This window comes from Corvus moneduloides, chromosome 6, assembly GCF_009650955.1.
Source record: "Corvus moneduloides isolate bCorMon1 chromosome 6, bCorMon1.pri, whole genome shotgun sequence".
NCBI classification, from domain to species: domain Eukaryota; kingdom Metazoa; phylum Chordata; class Aves; order Passeriformes; family Corvidae; genus Corvus; species Corvus moneduloides.
In genome coordinates this window covers 22,006,294-22,030,315 of record NC_045481.1, presented here as the reverse complement: position 1 = coordinate 22,030,315, position 24,022 = coordinate 22,006,294, and the positions used below count along the sequence as shown (strand labels likewise).

The window sequence follows — 24,022 nt, the reverse complement described above, 5'->3', positions numbered from 1 at the left end:
TCTGGGGAGAGGTTTCTTTGCAGATTGTCCTACGTTTCATCTTGTCTGAAGCTTAGTGAAATTCACAAGGCACTGATAAGCAAGAATAGTGACCTCCAGTATTTTCAGCTTTTGGACTGTGCACAGACACCAGGTAAAAAGAGTTAAATTACACACAAACCTGTTTCTAACTGAAAGTTGGTTGACATCAATGTCAATCAATTGCTTAAGACTCAGCAAGATGCTTTACATTAAATCCAAGGAAATACAACTGCATTTAAAGCCAAGGGAGATGATCCCCTTGGTCATTTTGGGTCTGACAGAGATGCAAGAAACAATTAAAAAAACAATGACTAGTCTTCTCTAGGTGTGTCCCTTTGAGAATCTGTGCAAACTTGCAGAGTTAGTCCCTCAGTTCCCTGGGTGGATGAATCATAATGTTTCTCCCCACTTAAATGCCATGGAAGATGGAGCATTGAGCATGAAAATAATTTCCTGAGTCCCCAACAGAGAGTACAGAACTAGTGCTAGGAGTGCACTCCAGGAGTCCTAAAAACTATTCCTGTGTCTTAATGATATCAAGTGTGTTCAGACATCACTTTGCTGTGATGCTAGATGACTGTGTAGTGATAGTACTGTCTAACAGCACTTTTGATCCTCACAACTGGATCACAGAGGACAGAGTGTTAAATAAAATCTCTACTGTGACCACCCTAATCTGCTGTGGATAAGAGCCATTTTGGAGCAGAGACACAGAAGGCTTCAAATTGTGGCTATTGTCCATTCACACCCTTTGCTAATTTGACACCGGTTTAATTGGGCAGAATTGCCCTAGCAGGATTAAGCAAACCCTTAGATGATGGCTGTAATAACAACAATGAAAGCAAGCAAAAACCCAATACAGTCTTCAATCCAATTAACCTTCGATTAAGGTTCCAAAATCAATGCTATTATTTTGGCCGGAGGAGGTAATACTGAGCCCTGAGAAATGAGCTGCACAACGACCTTTACTTTTAATGAGATCAATAGAAGTTAGTGTCGCCATCTCTTAAAATAATTGGCAAATATTACAGCCAAATTAAGGCCAGAGACTAGTATCTGCTCCTGATCTAAAGAGACAGTCACAGATGGAGGTGGGACAGGAAGGGATGATGCCCTATCAGGCAGTTTCATCTAGGACTTATCAGAGGCAAGGCAGTGAGATCATCTCTACAGGACTATGACACAGTATTTTTTCCTTTGCTTTTCTTCTTTATGTCAGTTAGAGGCATGGAGCCAGAACCACTCCAGCTTGCTCACAAGTCTAGGAAAGGATCAGTGACTTTCCCCAGATAAAACCAGGCTGGTTTGTTACATTGCAGCTAACCATGAGCATGATATATGTGCTTTTTACTGTAGGAATACTCATAAGCTCAAATTTGCATGCATTCTTTCTTTTCTGAGAGATTTCTTGCGTGTTGGTGTTTTTAAAGATACTCATTTGTGATGAACTTTCTAGAGTTCTGTTACTGTCACATCGCTCTGTCAGTGGATGTGCTGATTTGTTAAGGGGAGAGTTGCATACATGGGCAAGGGTGACAGGTTGTCTAGGCTTTCAAAACTGATGGCAGCAATATATTGTGGCTGTGTACATATACAAGAAGAAATATATCACTGCTGGTATCAAGCTGCACTACAGCTTGGGATCCTCTGAATTAGATGACAGAAATGCAGTAGGTGTACTTGTTAAAATATTTGGTACGCTGGATATGACTCCATTAACTAGAAAAAGTGGGGGTTAGTAGGGAAATTGCAAAGTAGGTGAGAAACTCGTGGAGGCAATGGTGGACAGAAATTACCATAGTGGAGTTTTGTGAGGTTTGCTCTTCAAACAGATCTTACTTAACAAATTGGTGATGACCTCAACATAAACAGAACTGTATCAAGGAGATTGTTGATGACACCAGGCTGGGAGGTCTGACATTATGGAGGAGGACCAGAGTAGCGATAGCCCTTGTTGGCCTTGAGGACTGAAGTAGTAGAAAGGGATAAAAAGGAGCAATGTTGAGTGAAAAGTCATGTGCTTGAAAACTAATGAGAAGAGTTTCTTAAATAAACTGGGAGTTTGTCAGAGAGAAGTGCCATATTAGAATTAACTTTAGGATATTGGTTGCAGTGTAAGTGTGTCTTTCTTATGCAGTGGAACTGTGCAAAAGGCAGATTGACTCCTAGGACACACCAGGTGAAGGAGCACCCTGTAGAAATGGGGCAAATTTCTGCTGTTTATTATCCTGATTATTATCTGACTGGTCGACACATTGGGGTAGTAAATACTGGAGATGAATGGAACTAGTTAAATGCTAGGATTATGCTAGCTAAAGAAATATTTAAACTGAACATCGTTAAAGTTAGGCTGGGATTTAGGGGAAAGGTTCTGACCATCTAAAGGGTAAATTTTTGGAACTGCTGACAAAGTTATACTTTCTGTCTCACATATTTCCAGTGAATTTGGCCAGTTTATAGAAAGACTGTGATGCTGTACAGTAACAAACCTTAATGTCTTCACTGCATTCTTATTTTCTTCTGTATTTGTTTGTAACTCACATAGGATGGTTTGTGACATGTAGCATCCTTGCCAGATTGATACATGAAAAGCACTTCTTGTGCTTAGGTTGGTGAAGAGTTACTCCTAGGTCGGGCTGTTATACAAGTATCTGTCACTCTGTTGTTTGATTGTTGTCAGCAATCTGTTTATTCCTCAGCTCTGTTTTTTTTCAAAATGAAAACATTGGGCTGAAAGTGTGGGGTTTCCCTGACACCGTGTCATGGTCATGTTGCATAATTTGGCAATGGCAGGTTGGTATTTGCATTGACTGGTAAGGCCACAGGCTCACTTGGTGACTGTAGTCATCATATTCTGCTGCTGCACAGACAGGCGAATTTAACTTCTTTTAGGCAATAACACACCCTCTGGCAATGGGCAAGGACATGCCTCTGGCCAGACCTAGAGCCTGATGTCATCCTGATGTATCAAGCTAAGCTCTGCTTGCTGATTAGCATAGTTTTTGTTATGCCTAAAATATGTGTTATGCCTAAATTATGCCATTCATGATTACACCCGCTTCTGCCTAGTTGTATTTCTTGTAGCACATACAGAACTACAAGTGCTTCTGTTTCCTTGCTATTCAAACCTAACTGGTAGACTGTTCCTCCTCTGCCATTCCTTAGCCAGCTTTGGAATCTTCAGCTCTCTTTTAATCTTTTTCCCAAGTAAATGCCTCCTGCATCCTGCTCATTTATTTGCTTTCTCTGAACTCCCTCTGTGTAGTCTGCATCTCTTGTCTTAATGAGGTGTCTGGAAGTGAATGCAGAATTCCAAGAGTGATTATTATTTTTTTACAGTGTGCAGCAGAACAATGCTGAGGGACACTGGTAATGATAAAGACCTTGTTTTGTTGGATGATAAACAGGGAAAGGACTGATGACCTCTCTGTGTCATAACAAAAAGCCTGTGTGTTAACTTTGGTCTTCGCTTCTGTAAATCATTGCAACCTTTTTTCTAATTTGTGATGCACCTTCACCCTGAGATCTTACACAGCTGAAATGCATGCTGAATTCCTCCCTTCTCCTGAGCAAAGGTTTTCATAAGTCTGTTTTCTCATGTCACCTAGCTGTATTCTTCCAAAGTGAATTCTGTAGATATTATTTATCCAGTGGCCTTCTCAATAAGGGTGGAATAAGGGCCCGAAGTGACAAGGCACAGTACTGAAGAATTAGTGTATATAAAGGTTTCATATTTTTTTCCTAAACTTTTTCTCAAGAAATGTGAACTTCCTTTGTCTGAATTACAATGATAGGTTGTTATTCATATTACACTCTAAGACCTAGAGTGTAAAGCTTCCTATTTTGTTTAGAATTTGGCAGTATTGTTACTTTCTATCTTAATTTATTTTGTATCCCATTTTAGAGGTATGACAACAAACAAAACTATGTGAAAATACTTTAGTGTGCACCACAGCTCCATGGTAAATTTTTTCCAAAAGTGAAGACTGTTTATATGCTTGTGTCATAAATCCCTGTAAAATATCTTTTGTATGCTAATGAAATAGTACAGAATACATTCATATGTCTTAAAGAAGCCATAAAGTTTAGTTGAAGATACTGGAGATACTCAAGGTTGCATGTTGGGGGAGAGGTAAATGTAAGTACAGCAGGGAAGAGAGAGAGGATGGGGATCTTGCAGTGAACATTGTCTTCTACCCGTGACGCAGCGTGTGGGTCTGAGCAGGGCTATGACCCCTCTGTTTTCATGGGAGGATGGGAAGACGGATCTCGAGCTGCTTTTGTGTTGCATCATGGGCTGCAAGAGGCTATGACCATAGACCTATTTAGTCACCTTTCTGCTGATGGTGACTCAGGAGGGGGGACCTTCTCTGCATCTGGAGCTTGCAGCCATATCATAAGATGCTGTTATGAGGGTGGCATGGATAACTTGGTGAGAGGCGTTTTTGTAGGATCCTAGGATATTTGGGGTTTGGAAGGGAACCTCCAGAAGGCTTCTATCAAATCTCCTTCTAAGGCAGGGTCAGTTATGAGGTCAGACCAGCTTACTCAGGGTGTTAGCTAGTCAGCTCTGTGAAACCTCTAAGGATGGAGATTGCACAACCCCTTCAGCCATGACCAATCAACCGGTTTGTGGAACTGCCAGCCCTTGTCTGGACTTCTGTTTGATGGGTATGAGGCATCATGGTAGACCCCAGATTGTCCTCAAGTCCTCATTTTCAATAATTCTGTGCTTTTCCATGCCCCTGAAGGACAAGCAGCTGAGACAGCGATGGCCAAGCATGGTTAGTCCAGTGTGTGCACCAATGTCAGGATTGATGCTGTGATCAGTCACGATGTCGGAGTCCATTCCTTCTGGTGTACAGGTCCCTGGGAGGCTTTGTGAATGAGTGACATGATGGGCTTAAAACAGACTATTTGGCACATCCTTGGACTGTCAGCAAGGGCTACTCATCTCTTCTAGGAGATCACAGCACCTGGTACTTTGGTCCTATCTAATTTTAGAGCCTGCCGATCAAGGAGACTTGTAAGGGTCACTTCATGGCTCTGGTGATCTCTGCCAGTGATTCAGAAGGGAAACATCACTCCCCTCAGTCAGTACTTAAAATAACACCTGCATGGTGTTAGGGAAGCTGCACTACAGGAGGTCATAGGGCTGTGCTGTGCTGTCTGTGTGGGTGAATCATCTTGGAGCAGGCCAGCATTCCCTGTGATTCAGCAGTGGTTCCAGGTCCCATTTGAGGGACAGAGGATTGTTTCACCTGATCATACCGCTGTCCCTGTTGGTGTGCTGCAGGAAGGGTTCTTGTTCTTTCTCCTCATTTGTAGTTATTTGGCTACTATTCATAATGAATGCTCTTCTTAGAGGTGGCCACATTTCAGAAGTGGGTAAAGCAAGCCCTTTCTTGTCTGTCTGGTTTTCTGCAGGATGAGCTGTCATTACTATCCCTGTTACCTCTTCTACCACTTCTGCTTGTGGGGACAGCTGCCCCTTTGCTGCTTACATAGTGTGTCTGGAGATACGCTTGGAATGATTTATAATGACTGTCTTTTAATTGCTTATTCAGCACTCTGCTGTGGAGCACTGTGCCTCTCTGGGATGGCAGGGAGGGCTGGTGGTGGGATGGCAGAGCAAGGCTGCTGTGTTAGTGCGTGGCAAGGGATTGATCCCGTGCCCTGGGGATGTTTGCTTGCTCCTAGGACATTTTTAACTTTAATAACATCTCTTGGTGATAAGGAGCAGTAGTGTGGAGGGACACAGCAGTGACAGGGTGATTTAAACAGCTTTTCTGTTCTTCTTCATCTTCACAGACATTGCAAATCAGATTAGCATGCGTCTCAGAAAAGGAAGAGGGAAAGTGGGAGACAGTGTGATGAGGGAGGGGAGAGGGAACCCATGTTCATTCTGGTGAGGAGACTGAGAGGCTGAGTGCCCCCCACCCCTTCTCCACTGTGTCCTGCTGCCATCCATGGATGGAAACACCTGAGTATTCCTCCATGCAATCTCACCCACCCCGGCAGCATATTCCATGCCTTCCCTGTGAATGTGTATCTGCCACTATCTGCTGTCCTACTTTCCTCCTCATTATCAGAAACCCCATTCCTACCCACAGGTACTATCTCTTCTTTATGCTAGACAAGTGTCCTTAAATAACCCCAGATCCCACAAACACCTTCATGGTGCTCCCTGGATGGATCCTTCCCTGAATGCCCTGAACCACCCTGCTGCCTGTAGATGCCAGCAGCCACCTTGTGCATCCATCAGTGTGAGGAGCTGCAGGAACTCTGCATGGGGACATCAGCACGTACAGACCCTTGCTCCCTGTAGGATTGTCACATGGAGGCTGCTTTCCCTCCCCGGCAGGCACCTTACTGTGGGTGGCAATCTGTGACCATGTCTTGTCTCCTCACAGATCTCTCGCAACTTGGGGAAGCTCTACAGCGAAATGATCTTTGTGAATGGCTTTGTGCACTGTGACCCACACCCAGGCAATGTGCTAGTGAAGAAATGCCCAGCCTCTGGCAAGGCTTACATTATCCTCCTGGATCATGGGCTCTACCAGGTATGTAGGTGTGACGGGCTTCCAGGGCCTTGTGAGGCTGCCTTTGGGCATCAGGCTGAAAGAGCACACTCAGCTGGAACCTTGCCCCTCTAAGCACATATAAATACATTTTTCCTATTACTTCCATGACCCTCCAATGATATTTTTTGACTCTGAAATGGAGGACAGGGCACAGGTAAGGGGTGCAAGACTTTTCTCCCTGTTTCCTGTCCTCTGTGGGCTTCTGGGGACCATGTCTCCCTTCCCAGGTGCTGAGCGAGTCATTCCGCATGGACTACTGCCGCCTTTGGCAGGCCCTCATCAAGGCTGATATGAAGAGGGTGCAGAAGTACAGCCGACGGCTTGGGGCGGGGGATTTGTATCCTCTCTTTGCCTGCATGCTGACTGCCAGATCTTGGGAGTCTGTCAACAGGGGCATTGACCAGTCACCAGTCTCTGCCAGCGAGGTAGGTCTTGTGTGTCTTTCCCTAACATGTGCCCTTGCTTCTCCTCAGGTGCCTTTCTTTGTTAAAATCACTTGCACCACTGAGATTACAGCAGTGCTGGGCAGCCCCTGGCAGCTCTGTAGCAATTTCTGCTTTGATAACTGAGCTAGAAAAAGCCAGGACTCCTTCTGCAATGTGTTTCGTAGTGGCTGAATTTAATTTCCTGGATTCACTTGTCATGGGCTGCTTAAATTTTTTATAATATTTGAATACCTAAGTGTTCACCGTTTCTGGCTGGGGAAACATTTCTAGATTGTCCTTTTCTTAAAAAATTGTTGAATGCGGCTGTGCAGGAAACCATCAAGGAGGCTAGGATAAGGTACAGGAGACATAAAGGTTTGGTGGGAAGACATGAGAAGGATAATGCATTATCACTATTCATGTAAATGACTATCAGCACTGATATAAACTCCTAAAAACCCCTGGAAATTACCTCCCAATCAAAAACCCTATTAACTTGGAGTCAAGGTTGCTTAACTGCAGATCCTGTCAACTCAATCACTACAAATCTGGGAAATTGCACTTACATTCTCCACCCTTTCATAGCCACACATGCTGGGATCCTTCTCACGCCTCCTCGCACACCTGATACACACATAGCCCACCTTAAGAATAGTAGCAGCCCTGCCAACTGTGCTGTTTCTAGAGAGGAACTTAAAGTGATGTGATCCAGCCAATGGACGAATGTCTGTAAATAGAAGTGTGTTGTATCCTATGGTTTGCTTTTATCTGCACATATTTATAGTAGAAAGGATGAAGTTCATTTAAGTAGTGTTATAATATTGTCCTATGAAATTCTCTTCTAAAAGTTCCTTCATTTTGATGGATGTGGCAGAATTTGCTGCACTGGCTTGCTGTTATCAATAGCAATGAGTAGGTCAGATACCTTGGGTAATGGACCCCTCCTCAGCTAGTAATTTGATTGGTTTTTATCTGAGTTAATTTTCTGTACATCAGAAATAATATAATGACTATCTAACAGATCTGTGCTTATCTGGTGAGTTTTGTAGCTGGTAGCTCCAGAAAAAAATTCATAGGTGCCAAAGCAAATTGGCACAGCGTTGACTCCAATCCTACCAGGCCAGTGTTGAATCTGAGCTAGTGAGCAATGTTTATTCCCAACTTGCTTTTGAGGGTTACACCAGGGGTGTAGCTGCAGCCTCATGGTACCCTGTGTGTGCTAATGAACTTTGTCATTGAGTTGAATTGCGTGTATGGAACCAGCTCTGTTGTCTTTGCCTACATGACACAATTAATGCTGAAACTAGATAATCCTGCAGCAGATAATGGGGAGCTGAGCAGATTTGCTGTGGCATTAGGAAATGAGCTGCTGCTTGCCCTTACTTTAGAGGTGAATTTGAAAGATTTTATCTGCAGCAAGAGCTGAGCGCTGTGTAGGCAGGTACCATCAGTGCAGAGCTCCAGAGAGTGTGCATGAGGATGTATCAACATGACAGCAGCCTGTGAGACAAGGAACCAGCCTTCCTAAACAAAATCTTATCTGTAGTACTGTACTCAGTCTGGGGCACTGCATCTTGAGAAAGGTTTGATGAAACTGGGGAAGTCCAGTAGGAGTCTACAAGGACTAGTGGCCAAGCAGATGCTACCCTTGAGGTAAGTCTGAGCAAGTTAGGTCAGAAAAAAATCTAGAAAAGGCAGGTCAAGAAGAGTTGTAGAAGTGATTTTCAAATTTCTTGAAGAGAGCTGCAAGCAGGACAAGCAGTCATGGGTTTAAGTTTAGATTCAGCTAAACATGAGAAAAGCCAGATCTAACGGCAAAGCAGTGAAATGCTAGTGCAGATGGTCTGGGGAGGTTTCAATTTGTGTTACTGGAGAGTTTTAGGTGCAGGCTGGGCAAATGTAAGAGGATTGCCGTAGGTATAGTTGTTCCTGCCTTAAGCCAGGGCCAGGCAGCTGATCGCTCAGGGTGGCTGGTAGCCTCATCTCATCTGATTTTATGATGTCTTTTGCTGCATCCTGCAGCAGCGTCAGCAGCTGCAGCCAAGGGGCTTTTCTCAGGTCCTGTGGCATAGCTTACTTCTTCCTCTGCACACAGGCTTTGCCCTTGACAGAAAATGACAGTTCTGATGACAGATCATGTGGTTGTTTTGTGATGTGGACAAGCAGCTGGAGCTAAAAATAAAAAGAAAAGAAATAGAGAAGAAAACCTATGTGTGGAAAATAATGTAGGCTCTGCAATGATGCTGGCTGGGAAAAGGGATAAGAGATAATCAGCGAGGAATTTTCTGCCAACAAATAATGGAACAAAACAATTAACATTTAGGAGAGCTAAGCATCTTCTTGCTGAAGCCTTGTGTATCTGGTCAATGATAGAAGCAGGAGGACACAAAGATTTGTTTGTCAGTAGCAAAGCAGCCATGGTGGTGTGTGAGCTGTGTACATCTCTGACCATCATGACCTGCACACTCAGTTTGTACAGGTCTGTTCCTTTATAATAAGTTTGAAGTTCACAAAGAGTGAGTGTGAGATCCCACATCATGAAATAGAGGCCATCCCTCATTCCAGAGGAGAGAAGGCTTTAGAGCTGTCATTTCCCACAAAGGAGCTCCTTCCTGTAAGAAATTATTTACTGCCCCTCTGCATGTGTCCTCCTGGATTTTGGAGATTTCAGATGTTCCAGGGACTTGTCTTTGGATTTCATGTCGTGATTCATGACATGGCCTCTGTAAGAAGAGGTAGGGACATGGTTTGCATATAGGATCAGCTCCCAGCTACACTGTGCTACATTTACTGGGATGGTGAGGGAAATCTCAGATCTAAAAACAGGCAGAAGAGGCAGAGCTGACTGTCTTGCATGCTCTGGTGGCTTGTATTTGGAGAGGAGCTCATCTTATGTGGCTCAGGCTGTAGCCTGTAAGTTATCCCTGGGTTCTTACAGTAGGCAATGTATTAGTTGGAATCTGGAGAACCAGAGAACATGAAGGATTGCCTTGGACTTAAACTCTTCCCTTAATTATCTGCTACTGGCTGCTGTAATAGAGGATATAGGTCTAAATCTGACAGATGACAATTTTTGATCTTTTGGGTTAACATGATGCTTAACTGCATAATGCTTTCTCACCTCTGCTGAATTGTGTCGAGGACAGAGGACTAAACTAGACCTTGGAAACAGCTTCACCAGTATAGCATAGAGCCATCAGTTGCATGGGGCAGGAAAGAGCAAGCAGCCTGGTTGTCTTGCAGCATGCCTCCACCTTCCTGAGCAATCCTGCTACCTGCAGCTCTGCCCCTTTTGGGGCTCGTGAGGTGAGAAGTCTCCAAGGGCAGTAATGAATTCTGGTTGCTGCAGGCTGCCTAGGACCAAGAACCGAGATAACAGTGAGTGGCTGTTCTCCTGAGAGGCTATTAATACTACCAGTGAGGAGATAGGTCCTTATCTCACCAAGGGACAGATGGGATATGGCAAGAGTGATCTGTGCTGTGAGTGCTGTGCCCAGTGTCTGCAGGAAAGGAGGACAGAGCTCTTTAGCTTCTGGCCTAGTGTCATGGTCTGTAAAAACACTGTCTCTTCCTGGCAAATCTCAGCTGCATCTGGACCTGGATTTCCCATGTACTCTCACCTTCTCTCTCTTTTCTCCCTGATATGACCTGGCTGGCCACAGGACATGGAGATCCGGTCCAACGCTGCTGCTTACTTGCCCCAGATCACCCAGCTCCTCAACAATGTCCCCCGCCAGATGCTGCTTCTGCTGAAGACCAATGACTTGTTAAGGGGGATTGAGTCAGCCCTGCACACACGGGCCAGTGCCAGCTCCTTCCTCAACATGTCTCGCTGCTGCATCAGAGCTGTTTCCACGTGAGTCTCTTATCCAGGCACCAGAGGGCAGACAGGGAGCAGCAGGAGCTGACTGTCCCTGTGGTCCAGGAGATGAGAGAGATCCCAGGTACCTCAGGCCAGTCAGGGTCCAGTCCCACTGCAGCTGAGCAAGGCGAGCAGGACAGACCCTGAGATGGTGGTCAGATCCAATCAAAAGTCCTCATGATAAGGCAGCATGCTGGTGATGTGGCAGGTCTAAGAACAAACCAAAGTCAATCTGTAGATTATGTCCAGTGGTTGTCAAGCAGGTCCCTGGTGACAAGACAGGGCTGAGGTCAAGCAAAGAGGTCAGTATGTGACTTGAGGTCCAGGCCATGGGGCTTCACAGCAGGGCATGAGTTGGGGACCATTACTCTTACAGTGTAGCTCAGGCAGGAACGGAAGGTGCAGGTCTGAGATTAACTGGGGTTCCTGGGCCTATGACCAGAGGGTTGGGGGAGGTTCCAGGCTAGTCAGGGTCATTAAGGCTTATTAGAGGCCCCCACTCAGGGGGCCTGACAAGCCTCTGACTTGACTTCTTGGCCTATTACTCTTAGCTGTGGGTCTTGTCCCCTCATTGTGGTCCTACCTCTGCTCAGTTACACATCTCAGCCTTTGTCTACGCTGTTCTCACATCCATCAGCCTCTCCAGATGACAAACCTGTCACCCTGGGGCTGGGGACAGGGATAGAGTTGGAGGCCTTAGGTTAAGGGTTTAGGATTTGTCCCCCCAGAGGAGGGGAAGGGGCTTCCTGCCCATTACAGGCATTACCACTGGGTGGTATTTGTGGGTAGGATAGATCTGCAAGTTCACTGCACCCTGATTGAGGGAATTGGGCTGACTGAAGATCAGGCTGATGTTTAAAAGCCAGGAACAGGAGTTGTGCAAGTGATTTCCATCTGTGAGTCTTATGAGTCAATGCACTTCTGCCTCAGATTCCTCCTCCTTGCAGATGAAATAACACTTATTTCTCAGGCTGATGAGGGACCTATGAATCCAAATTAGCCCCTGCTAAAGAAAGGTGGAGAAATACTTTTCCTGGAATCTGTGTGTCAGGATTGCTGGACTCTTACAAGTGTGCTACCAGGAAAAGCAATAGGAGTGTGCACCTGTCCCTGTGAGCTGAAGTGAAGCTGGGCATAGAAGCAGAGGGCTGCCATAACCCAGGATCACTATGCACAGTGGGAAGAGAACTGAGTTCACAAGGGAAGCAGGCTGTCTCTCCTGCCAGATTCATTCTAAGAAAGGCAATCCCCAGCTCCTCAGAAGCACTGCTTAGAGAAAATCCCTGCTTCCTGGGGATTCTCCAGATGGCAGATATTGCCCACCCCTGGGGAGGGTCAGTTGTACGGATGATATAGGACAGGCCTCCTTCCTCCTGGGCTGTTTCCTGCTGGATCTAATGCAGCTGTTTCTCTCATTCTAGGTACCAGAGGAACAAGAGTCACTCGCTTTACAGGAGGGCCCAGATCTCACTCGCAGAAGCCCTAAGCCTGTGGCAGATCAACTTGTATGAACTCTTTCTGTGGCTGAAGGGGTCCCAGCTGGGGAACTGGGTCATTGCTCTCCTGAGACGGATGCACCATTTCACATACTGACATGAACTGGTGGGAGAGGCCTGGGTGCTCCCTCCCTCCTTTCTGCTCTCCATGGCACATTTGCCTTTCTCACTGTTTCTGTTTTTGGGTCTTACTCCACATCACACACTGCACTGTCCTTGTCTTTTACAGCATTAGCTTCCTCTGTGGTACAGAGAAGTTGAGTTGGTACCAGAGCCCTATTGTTTTGTGGTTTAGGGAAAGTAGGTGCATGATGCCTTGTGTCAGGAAAGACAGGAAAGTATACTTTCTTTCCTCATTTGTGCAGGTTAAATTCCACTTAGATTCTAGTGGGATCGCACCAGAAGCAAATACCTCTTTGACTCTTTCTTAAACAATCTTAAAGAATTTAAGAGAATCCCAACCCTACCTAGAATGCCCCAAAACATTTCTCAGACCCTCAGAGAGAGGTGGTAAGTCCCTTTAAAATGCAATAGGGTTTATATTAGTTTGTACAATCTCCTTAGTCTGATTTCTGTTCAGGTGTGTAGAAGGTTTCTCAGACTAGTGAGGCCTTGTGGAAAGCTGTCACTAGGGTTTTCTCTTCCAGCACCAGGGAAATAGGACTCAAATGGTAAGAGTGGTAGACTGGGAGTCTGACTTTCTAAGGTTCATCTCCAGTCCTGTCAGCAGGTGCCTCTGTTTTTGGACTTCTCCTGGCCTGTTTCCTTGCAGGTGAAGTGGGGGAAGAGGACAGTGATCTTGCCTCTCTTCTCAAATTCAGGGGAGGCAGTAGGAATGACAACTCAGGGCTCTGAAACTGCTGGTAATGTATGTGTACTGTACAATACTTCCACACAACAAAATAAATGAAGACCTTTGGGGGAGGGATGCTTGACTGTGCACTAGAGTTATGTTTGGGCCTCTATCCTAAGTCCTGTTTCCACAAGTGAGTGATGCCAGGCAGTACCGGCAATTTCTTGTAAGTAAAATGTCCACTTGGTCTTTCCTCTATCCAAGAGGTTTGTACCACATCTGAGTCCTCTGGTTCTGCATCAGATGTGTGTTGGGATGGAATGGAGGAGCAAGCATCTTTCTGCTGGGAGGACACCTCACACCCTGCTGCCCAGATCCATGCTGAGCCTGCGTCCTCCCTGCCTGTGGGAGTGCGCTGCAGCACATCCGTGAGATGTCACCATCCCCATGCCACACTGAGCACTTCACCTCGTCACAGCCTGTGATATTTTACTGCTCCGGCCTCAGACAAAAACCTGCCATTAGCTCAGTGGTGCAAGTGACAGGTCTGATGGCTCTGACTCTGCAGTTGTGGGACAGCTACCAGAAAGTCTCATCTAGAGGCTTGCTTTATGGGAGACATGTTTGAGGTACTGGGAGACATCTCTGCTGCTTGTAAGAATTCCTTTAGGCAGGAAGGGTGGATGGTGGTGACTGCTCACATCATCTCAGCTTTTGTCATAAACTGTCTTGGTGAAAGGGGACATGAAGGACAGGATGGGAATGTCTCTCTACTGTCAGAAAGCTTGCTAAGCTGAGGGTTACTCAGGCGCCAAGCTGTGCCTGAGAGCAAGCTACAAGAAGGCCATTCACTCTCCCAGTTCCCATACAATTTCCCAACTTGCACGGATGCGAGACCCCGCCTTGAAGTGAGTTCATTTGCTTGGGAAGGAGTGGGAAGGGAAGCAGGGCACGGAGTGCAGGTGAGTGTGTGTGTGTGAGTCCCTGGGGAACCAATCATCTTGCTGGCTGTGCAGGGAAGGGAAGGAATATAATCCAGAAAAAGTACCTGACTGCTGGTGGGCTTGGGCATGATGGGTTAGGGACTGCAGATGTACAGACAGTGGCTGTGTACACGCACAAGCATGTAGGCAGAGCTGGCTGGCTCAGGACTGCCAAGAGGTGGTGTGTGATTGGCAGAATTGTGGATAGGGTATTACTGAATGGGGGCTTGAGGTCTCTTTGTGTAGTCAATCACCTGATCCTGGCATTAACTCTGAGCCCTTCCGACTTTGGGGGCAGCAGTAGGAGTGATGTGCTCTCTGATCTTTGCTAAGAGCAAAAAAGAAACCCTGGTAAGACTGAACGTCCTTGCAAAGCTTGTTCCTGACCCATGCAATGACAGGTCGTAGATTCCCTTGACTTCTCAGTTGTATGATGGCATCAGGGAATGGAGTGGTGGTAATTGCAGGATGAGATTCCTGAGTCGACAAAGAGTCACAGGGGCCTTGGAATACTGGGCCTGCAGCCTGTACATGACTAATCTTTGCTCATCTGAGCAGTCTGGCTGAATCACTGCCTTGCTCAGGCACTTACAGCTGGTAGGCTGGCCAGTATGGGCCTGACTTGTTCTCATCACAAGTAGAGCTCCTTTCAGAATGGTGGCCTGGTGTGCCTTGTTAAAGTCGCAGAGACCCTCTAATAATGGTCACCACCTGCATATCCTCGCCTTGTAGCTGCCTCTGCAAATGCCTTTGCCTGTTCATGGCTGGATATGCTGACCAGAGCACTGTCTGGGTCTCTCATCTGTGAGTGAAAACTCATCTCATGTTTAGGCCCTCATTTCTAGAGAATCCCATGTTGTGGAGAGGCTCCCTGCAGCTGGCATTTGCACTGGCTGTCAAGCTCACAGTGTACTCTCAACTATGCATGTTCTTTCAGTCCTTAAAAATCCCACCACATGACTGCTAGTTCTGCTACCTGAGGAAGGTCCTGACTCTAAAAGTGGTAGGGAACCAGCAGCCCCTCAGACTGGTTTCTGGCAGTGTACAGCAGGCAGAGAACAGGGTATATTTGGCAGAGCTTTGTCTATTGACATTAGTTTCTGCTGGGAGGCTGTGTTGCAGTGTTAGCAGAGGGACTCCTCCATCAGTTGTGCTCAGCTCTCGCCCTTCCCATAGTCAATCAACGAAGGTTTGTCTTAGGAAAGTACAAGCAAATACATGGAGTTTGACCCTTTAACATTTCTGCCTTGTCTTTTTGCTGAAAGCTCTCAAAGGTGAATGTGCTAACAGGGTTTTGAAAAGACACTTTCTCATCACAATTTGCAGTTGTCAAACATGGGTAACCTGGATCAGCTCTGTGCACTTGGCCTCTCCTTCCAACCTGCATTTATTGTTGTTTTCACCACCAGCAAACACAGCTTCTGCTGCTTTGCTTGCAGGCAGCACATGGGTTGCTGTCTGCCCAGCTTCATCTGTGAACAAAATGAAGTTTAGTGCAGACACTAAATACTGACCTTGCAGCCCATCAACTCTTTCTCAGGACTAACATGGGGGTAAGAGCTGGGACCAGAGGTGCAAAACTGATGGGTATCTTTCAGCTCCTGTAATACGAAGTACTGTGTTGTAGCCTTATGGGATCACCAATCCTAGTGGTCTCAGATGTGTTGGGAAACCAGTGGACATTTCATCTAGCACTTACATATACCATCATTACATCTGCTGGGGGTGGAAAATGGGGCAGTCAGGGAAAGTGAAGTTGCCATGCAAAACTTCAAGAATCTCAGGTATGAAGTGAACATGCTTTTGCACATCCAGCTGAAGAAAAACCAGAGAGAGCATTAGTCCAGGCGGAACAGCATAGACTTTGCCTAGCCCATCTAGTGAATGCTAATGATGATGAGTGGGTGGCATATAGATTTGCAGATCAAGGCTGCATGGTGCCCTCTGCCATCTTGCAGGGCATACAAACCTCATGCACTTGCAGTGTAGAAGCTTTGGAATGAATCACACCCTGCTTCCCACAGCATATGTCTTTTGAACTGTGACTTGTATGCAGCTTGTCCAGCGTCAAAGTCATTCCCCTCACAATGACTCCCCCTTCCAGGGCATCACTTGGCAGGGCTCTTCCCCCACCTCCACTGTGCATCCCTGCGTCCCCCGGTACTATTCCCTCTGCCCCCATGCCCTGAGTCCAAAGGGGTATGGGCAGCCTGCTGGGTCCTGGAGCATGCAAGAAGGTGTCACACATGGCGGGCTGTGCCAAGATGCCCAGCAATCAGGTGGGAATAAAGGGAGGGTGTAACAGTGGGGAAACTGCAACACACATATCAATCAACTAGGCCTGTGGAAAAGAAATATATATGGACCAATTCCTGATAGATGTTTCAGAGATGTTTATTTCTCCAGCTGCATGGCCGGGATCTGCCGAGGAACTGCTACAGTCACCGGACCCGAGGGTCCTTGCCCGCGCAGGGGAACACAAACCAACCCATGGGGAATGAGGCTGAGCAGGGGCAGGGAAACCCCGTGCCTCCCCTCAGGGCCCCCCTCCCAGGACCCCATGGCAGGGGGAAGGGCCCCAACATTTCACCCATTTATTTTTAACAAAAAGAGATTTAAAACTTAACATTGAAAGCAACTGGATAAACATGAGATAACAAGGACAGTTTCAAAACAAAACAAGCCACCCTCCTGAGTCTTTAAATGTCCAGACAGATTCTCTGGAACATCTTAAGGCTGACAGAAGGGAGACAGGACTCTCTGGGCATGCTTTGTGGGGAAACTGAGGCAGGAGAGGGTTTCTTCCATTTGTACCTGTTGGAACTCTAAACAACAATAGTTAATTTTTTCCCTCCCTCTTTTCATCCCCCACTCAGCATTGGAAAGGGATTTTTGAGAAAACAATTGGCAAAGGCATGGTTTTGTGAGGGAAACCATGGGTGAAAAAATGGATTGGGAATACACTGGGGGTAATAGGATATAGGGTAAAAGGGAAAGGTGGGATTAGGAAAGGGAGACTGTAGCGGGGACTTATAATGGAGATATTGTCTAACATGACTACAATTTTTAGCATGTATACTGCCTTTTACAGAAACACCATCAGGCCCAGTGACCTCTGATGCTTGTAACCCTTTTCTACCTTGCACAATTTTGAACTCCACCACCTCTCCATCTGCCAAGCTTGGGATGCATTTTTCAGGGTTGTTCTTTTTAGTAGCAGTTCTATGAACGAATATGTCTTCTTGGTTCACACATCTCTCTATAAAACCATAATTTTGTTTAACATTATACCATTTTACTATTCCTAAAACCTTAGCTACAGTGATTTTTTCCTTTTTTCAGGTGGTTGTTGTTTTCTGTCTTGCTACGTTTTTGCTTTCTCTTTTGCTTTTGCTCGCTCCCATGTTGGAATTGCCAGGGTTGTCAGTGCTGCCGGCGCCATCAGGGCTGCTCGTGTCTGTGCGCTCTTCCTGGGGTCGCATTCGGGGCCGCACAGGCTGGGCTGGGCCACGCTGCTCAGCTCCCCGCATGCCGCTGCCTCTGCTCTCAGCTGCACTGCCACTGCCTGGGGTCACGCCCATGTCTTGGCTGGGCCCCCGAGTGACGACCCCCCCGTGCCCCGCTCCAGTGCGCGTTTCGGCTCGGTGCGGCTCTGCTCCGCTGCCAGCCACCGCCTGCACGCCGCTCCTCTCACGGGGCTCGCTCCACCACGCGCTGCGTGGGGCCGGGCGGGCTCCCACCGTGCCTCGCTCTGCTGCCGACGCTGCAGCTCGTGTCACTGTGCCCGCGTGTGGGAATTGCCTCACTGCTGCTCACAGAGCGCTTGGTCCACGTGGCCTGGGTCGCACAGTCCCTGAAGCAGTTTTAACTTTGCAAGGACACATCTGACATTGTTCAACAGTCTCGGTAATTAAATAATATTAATGAAAATATTCTTCCATCGGCATATATTTTGACTCAGAAATTAACTGGGTCCAAACGGTCTTCCAAAAGTCTTTGGTAAGAATTAAATCCCAAGAAACATAGAAAAAGTTCTTAAGCAACCATGCCAGGAAGTGTTTCCGTTCCTTTTGAGCTTGAATTAAGCTAAAATTTACAAATTGTTGTTCAAGAGTCTTTTCAAGTTTAAGATAAGTGTCCATATGCGGCTCGGAGAGCCAAGAGTCTTTCCAAGGTTCATCCATAGTTTAGATAGAGAATAGCAAAACGAAACAAGAAGAGAAATCCAGAGTTTACTCACAAATCAGTCGCTGTCCTTAGGGCTCGGGGGTCGTCCTGCCCGCATTATCCACCATTTGTTACAGCAGGGAAACTGCAGCACGTGTATCAAACAAGGAGGGCCATGGAAAAGAAATATATATGGACAGATTCTTGATAGATGTTTCAGAGATGTTTATTTCTCCAGCCGCATGGCCAGAGCTCTGCTGAGGAACTGTTCCAGTCACAGGACCCGAGGGTCCTTCTGCCCGCGCAGGGAACACAAACCAACCCATGGGAACGAGGCTGAGCAGGGGCAGGGAAACCCCGTGCCTCCCCCCCAGGGCCCCTCTCCCAGGGCTCCATGGCAGGGGGAGGGCCCCAGCAAGAGGGATGCCTGGAGTGATACAGCCCTCAGGGCAGTCTGTGCCTTATTCCTTTCATCCCCCAACAACTGAATGGCTAGAAAGAGGGTATGGATATTTCTTCCTCCTTGGCTCCTCTCTAGAAGTGAGAGGCCGGGGCTGGCTTTTGCCTCTGCAGCCTGAGCTCTGTCCATGCCCTTCTCACCCAGGGATTGTGCTTGTCTCGGTGATGGCAAGAGTCTGTATTGCAGCTTTCAAATGGCTCAGAGCAAACAAACAGCACTGAGATAAGAGGGGTGCGGGCTGGGGCCATGCACTGTACTGGGAGGGGGAATTTGCTGGTGCTGCCAAGCTGAAAGGTGGAAGGAATGCTTCAGAGGCTCCCAGTCCTTGGGATAAATCCAGGTCTGATTTGGGCTGCTGATTCTCAAGTAGCTTGAATAGGTGTGCCCTAAGGTGAAGCAAGGTGTGTAGGGAAGAAGCAGTTGGCATCTTTGGCTTTGCTCATGACTTCCTTCTTGGTGTCCTCTGCAAAGCAGCAGAAGGGCTGCTCTCTGCATCAAAGAGCCATCTCCTGTCTGCAGGCTGAGATGAAGGTCTTGTTTTGCTGTAGGAATGCAGTAGCTCCCAAGGAATCCTGCTTCCTCTGCTGCCCCTGCTTTGGGCTCCTGAGCCACATGGCTGCAGCTTCACACCTTGAGCAAGGCTGCAAGCAGTGCTGGAGGCCAGGACCTCCAAAGCTTCCTAGGGGCCACCCTGAGCAGTAAGGTGCCAGCAGCTGACATCTCTGGGGGCAAGCTGCTGCCACCACTCCGTGTTCACTGCCTCCTGCTGTGCTGTGTGGAGAGAGCCTGCAAGGCCCAAAGGCTTTCTGCTCCTTCCCATGGGCAGTCCTCAGTTTTGCCAGCTGGGGGGGTGATTTCTGTCCTACCCCTGTTGATGTGAGAGGACTTGGCCCCAGCTGCTTTGCTGCAGCATGGCAGTGGCCAGTGGCTAGCATGGTGTTGGCACTCCAGCCAGGCAGCAAATTGCTCTTCACAGAGCAGTGGGAGGATGCACATGATTCTGAGTGTTTGCAGCAATTAATTTTGCTAGTGAGTCCTGGGAGTTTGGAGATGGGAGGGGAGGAGAGGTAAGGAAAGGAACGGAAAAGGGAAAGGAAAGGGCTGGTGCTCTGTCAGCCCCACTGAGGCGCCTGTGGGGTGTGGGTCATCCTCCTTCCTTCAGCATCTGGCCAGGACTGTAAAAGAGCTGGACAGTAAGAGACTGACATTTAATTAATGAATTATCTGCCTGAGGAAAATTACCCTTTCCAAGAATCATATGGGTGGTGGCGACATCACATGTTACTCTGTGAGGTATCACTAGAACTAGGAAAACCTACTGGTTGACTAACAGCCCTGCAGGAAAGGGTTACAGGGGACCCCGGGTAAAAACGAACTTACAGTGGAAATCATGTCCAGGGCTACTTGTTCTCCTCCTCTGCTTGGTGGTACTGAGTCCACATGTGAAACTGTCCTCTTTTGGTTCTCTTGGTTGAAGACGGATGTTGGAAAACTGTATTGGGTCTGGTGGAGAGCACATGACATGGTCAGGACCTATTCCTATAGCCTGTAAGGGAGATGGGCTTGTTTAGTCCTGCAAGAAAGAAGCAAAAGGATGAGGTGATAATGGCTGGAGGCTCTGAAAGGGGATTAGAGCCAATCTCCTTCTGGCAGTGCCAGATGACTAAACACAGGCTGATGGCCACAAGTCACAGTTTTCAAAGTTAGGATTGAACTTTACCAGGAGGGTGGTGCAAAGCTGGGACATGTCACCCAGAGAGGATTTCCATCCTGTCTGGCCAGCAGAGTGGCTCAGCTGGTCTTCTGTTGGCAAGAGTCTGCCTCAGAGCAGGAGAGGATTCAGATCCCCAGTGGCCCCTCCCAGCCAGCCTGTTGGCGAAGCCATACAGCCATGGCATGGGGCAGGCAGGGAGCTGGCTCACATCACCATTGAGTCAGTTCTGTGGGATGAGGTTGGATCTGGGTTTCACCTTTCCCATCTCTCCTTCTGTTTCACTGTCTGTGCTCAGACGCGAGATAACATCCCTGACTAGGTCTTGTCTTTGCTTTGAAGCCCAGGCCAGGGCTTACCAACTGTTTTTGTTTGGTTCAGTTGTGGAGCTGCGTGTGAGCCTGCCTGTGCTGGCAAATGCCAGCCTGGGTAGCTTGCCTTGCAGTTTTATCAGCCAGGCACCTCTCGGGTCCTTCTTGGGCAAAACCTGCATGTCACAGTGCCTTCTGGAGAAGAGGCAGTGGGTGTCTCCCCAGCATCCTCTTGTGGCTAATGCAGGCTTTAAACAGGTTTTAAACTGGGAGTAAATTGTACGCACCTCCAGCTGAAGGGTTCCTGAGTGGGCTGGAGGGATGCTCAATGATCTCTGTGTGATGGTAATCAGCCCCATCAAGACAGTTCAAAGCTACCCTGACAGGGCATTTGGAGCTACACACCTGTCTGAGGTAGTGATCAGAGCTTCTGTCCCCTGCAGGAATCATGGCTGTGTGTTCATCCACAGCAGTGCCTGAGGGGACCCTGGGCAGGACATTGACCACACTCTTACCCATGCACATCCCGATGACCCTGTGCAGCTCATGCTGACCTTGTCAAATGGTAACAACGTTTTTGGGTTGACTTGTGTGACCCAGAGAGCATCATTCTCTGTGTCACTCCAGATCAGCCATGATGTCAGAACTTGGAATGCTCTGTGCACAGCTTCCCCCTTGAGCTGCTGGCTGTAACCAGGTACTCATAACTTCTGGTGGTCTCTAAAGACTGTTCACCTAGACTGCATGAACAGTGGAGTAGGGAGGAGCCTTAGCATTTTACTATTATTTTATTTTGTTTTACTTTATTTCTGTTTGATTCAGAGTCTTTTTTGCTCAGGCTACTTTTCCATACTCTGATATATATGAGCATAAAAAACACTCAAAGTCTCTTCCTGTAACTGAAGCTCTGCTATGAAGGTTATGGGACTTGGGTCTGACCTATCAGGACAAGTCTGCACGTAAAATGCACATTAGCTGCTGGTGGTTTGCAGGCTTGCAGCTCCAGGCTCAGCATTGATGTACACAAGCTGCCCCGTGAGCCCTTGCTCTCCTCTCAACTCTCAGCCCAACAGTGCATCTAGCTTTAATAAAGCAAAGATGGAAGAGGTTACTAAATGGTAGCTAATAAACCAAGTGACATGCATGAAGCCTGGTAATACCATATTGCTCTTAAAGAAAATATGAAAAAAAAATCATGGACATTGTTATTGCTGTCTTGTACTTCACCAAGGCTAAACTAGCCATCATGCTGATAAGGCTGAAAGGATAACTTGGCAAAATAAGATGCATACATCACAGGGCAGTGAGTCCTATGGCTGCCTGTGCTGCACCCAGTCTGCGCTGGGACTGCAGTTGCTCCTCTGCATCACTGGATAAACTGGAGCAGGGCTAGCCTGTCACCGTAGTCTCTGGGAGCAAAAGGTCAGTGGGAAAATAGCTGTTCTGAAACAGCCAGTTTGGAGACCTAAGCAATGAGGTGATGCAGACTGAGAATTTACTTTGGGGTACCAATGAGCCTAAAACACATTGATGTGAACTGGAGGGAGCACCAGAGGAAGACAAAGGGAAGAAAGCAGACTGATGTGGTTTGGGAATCAGCTAAGTGTGGTACTGCTGATAACTTTGCACAACAGGCTGAAGAATCAATTTTATGGGAGAAGAGTCTTGCCCTGGAGAAACCTTACTTGGCTGTTCAATTGTGTTCCCAGGAAATGAGAGTTCCTGAAGCCAGTGAATGTGATGGAGAGCTGCACAGGCTGTGAAAGGTTGCCCTTACAGCCCTTGCTGGCCGAAGGCTGTTCCCTGCAGTTTGCTCTTTCAGGTTATGTGGTTAATGGAACTTCTTCATTTTTGAGACTGCCCTATGGTCTTACTCAAGGGAGCTGTGTCCAAGGTCTTCTTCCCATGCTTTCCTTTGGTTGCTGCATTTGCTCTCTCTGCCAAGCAGTGGCTGCACAAGAAACAGATCCCGTAGGAGTCTCTGTGGGAGGGTACGGGATTGCAAAGCTGCTTGGGTGTTCCTGTGCCATGTGCAGTGTCCTTGGCACCACCTAGATTTTGCTATGGGAGCAGGTGCTCCTGTGGCCCCTACTCTGGAGCCTTCTGCCAAGTCTGGGCTGGGGAGTCCCACCCTGATGATGTGGATGGCTCTGGGTGCACTGCATAAGCTCTCTCCACAGCCTGTCTTTGCTGGGAATGGGGAAGGATTATTTGCCATACTGTGCTAAGGGAAAAAAACCCCACAAGTATACATGGTAGCAGGCAGGCGGCAGAGCACAGAGCAGGCTGTTATCATTGGTAGTTACATTCTTCTTGCTCAGGGGCCTACAGATGTTAGAGCATGGCTGCTGAAATGAAATGCTCTTAAACCTGGGACATAAATCATGGGCAGGACACAACACTGCATGAAGGCTGCCCCTGGCATTTAGCTTGGCCTTGTCACATCAACACCATAGGGGTTCTGCACAGGGATCCTGCTGGGCTGGGTCATGATCTGTGTCCATGCAAGTGCATCCTGTGGCTGTGGCAGCTCACCAGAGCCAGACACGGCTCTCTGCCTCTTTCCTTTCCTTGTTGCTTTCCCTCTGGGCTGGGCTCCCATGCTGTCTTGCCATAGCTGCAGTCAGCCCCATCTCTGGCCATTGGGGGAGGTTTCAGGAGAAGATGGAGTACCCCCTGGGAGAGAGGTGCTTTGTACTGCAGTGGCACACCTTAGTAGAGCACAAGGAAGATGTAAAGAAAAGCCTTGGCAATAGCCCAAAGCAAACTGCTCTCAGGCAGTGGCACAGTGGTGTTATGTGATGCCTGGGTCATCCCCAATTTACACCAGGATGATTACCAGGCCCCTCCAGGACGTTGCCAGCGCATGAGTGTTGGCAGGGAGCACAATATGACCGAGTTGTCTTCTGACCTCTCAATTGAGGCATGGGAATGGGGTGGCAGAGGTAGGGGAATAGGGAGAGAGGCTGGCCAAACTGCCCAGCTCTGGAAATCAGCAATACGTTTGTCTCCTTCAGAGCTGCTGGTCATGAAAACTAACTATGTGACATATGCCAAGGGCTGGGGCTGTCACTGGACAGTTGGAGTGGTTTGGTTGTTGTCATGCTAACCCATGACAACAGTTCAGGCCATGCTGTTTACTCACACTCCCCACCACTCACACATCTCTATATCCCCCTGTCTTGTCTTGCTCCTATTCTTATAAGCTC

General features: G+C 47.6%; 1 protein-coding gene across 5 annotated transcripts in view; it reads left to right on the top strand.

Moving 5' to 3' along the window:
• The window catches only part of ADCK1 (aarF domain containing kinase 1), a 77,515-nt gene extending 64,198 nt beyond the window's left edge, over positions 1 to 13,317 (top strand). For 3 of the 5 annotated variants that reach the window (XM_032112405.1, XM_032112401.1, XM_032112402.1), the window contains exons 8-11: positions 6,435 to 6,584; positions 6,833 to 7,030; positions 10,693 to 10,886; positions 12,314 to 12,849. In XM_032112405.1, coding sequence (XP_031968296.1) covers positions 6,435 to 6,584; positions 6,833 to 7,030; positions 10,693 to 10,886; positions 12,314 to 12,485 — 714 coding nt within the window. In that variant the 3' untranslated portion in view covers positions 12,486 to 12,849. Of the gene's footprint in view, positions 1 to 6,434; positions 6,585 to 6,832; positions 7,031 to 10,692; positions 10,887 to 12,313 lie in introns of all 5 variants that reach the window. The other 2 variants (XM_032112403.1, XM_032112404.1) reach the window with 1 other exon arrangement.
• Positions 13,318 to 24,022: the final 10,705 nt, after the last annotated feature.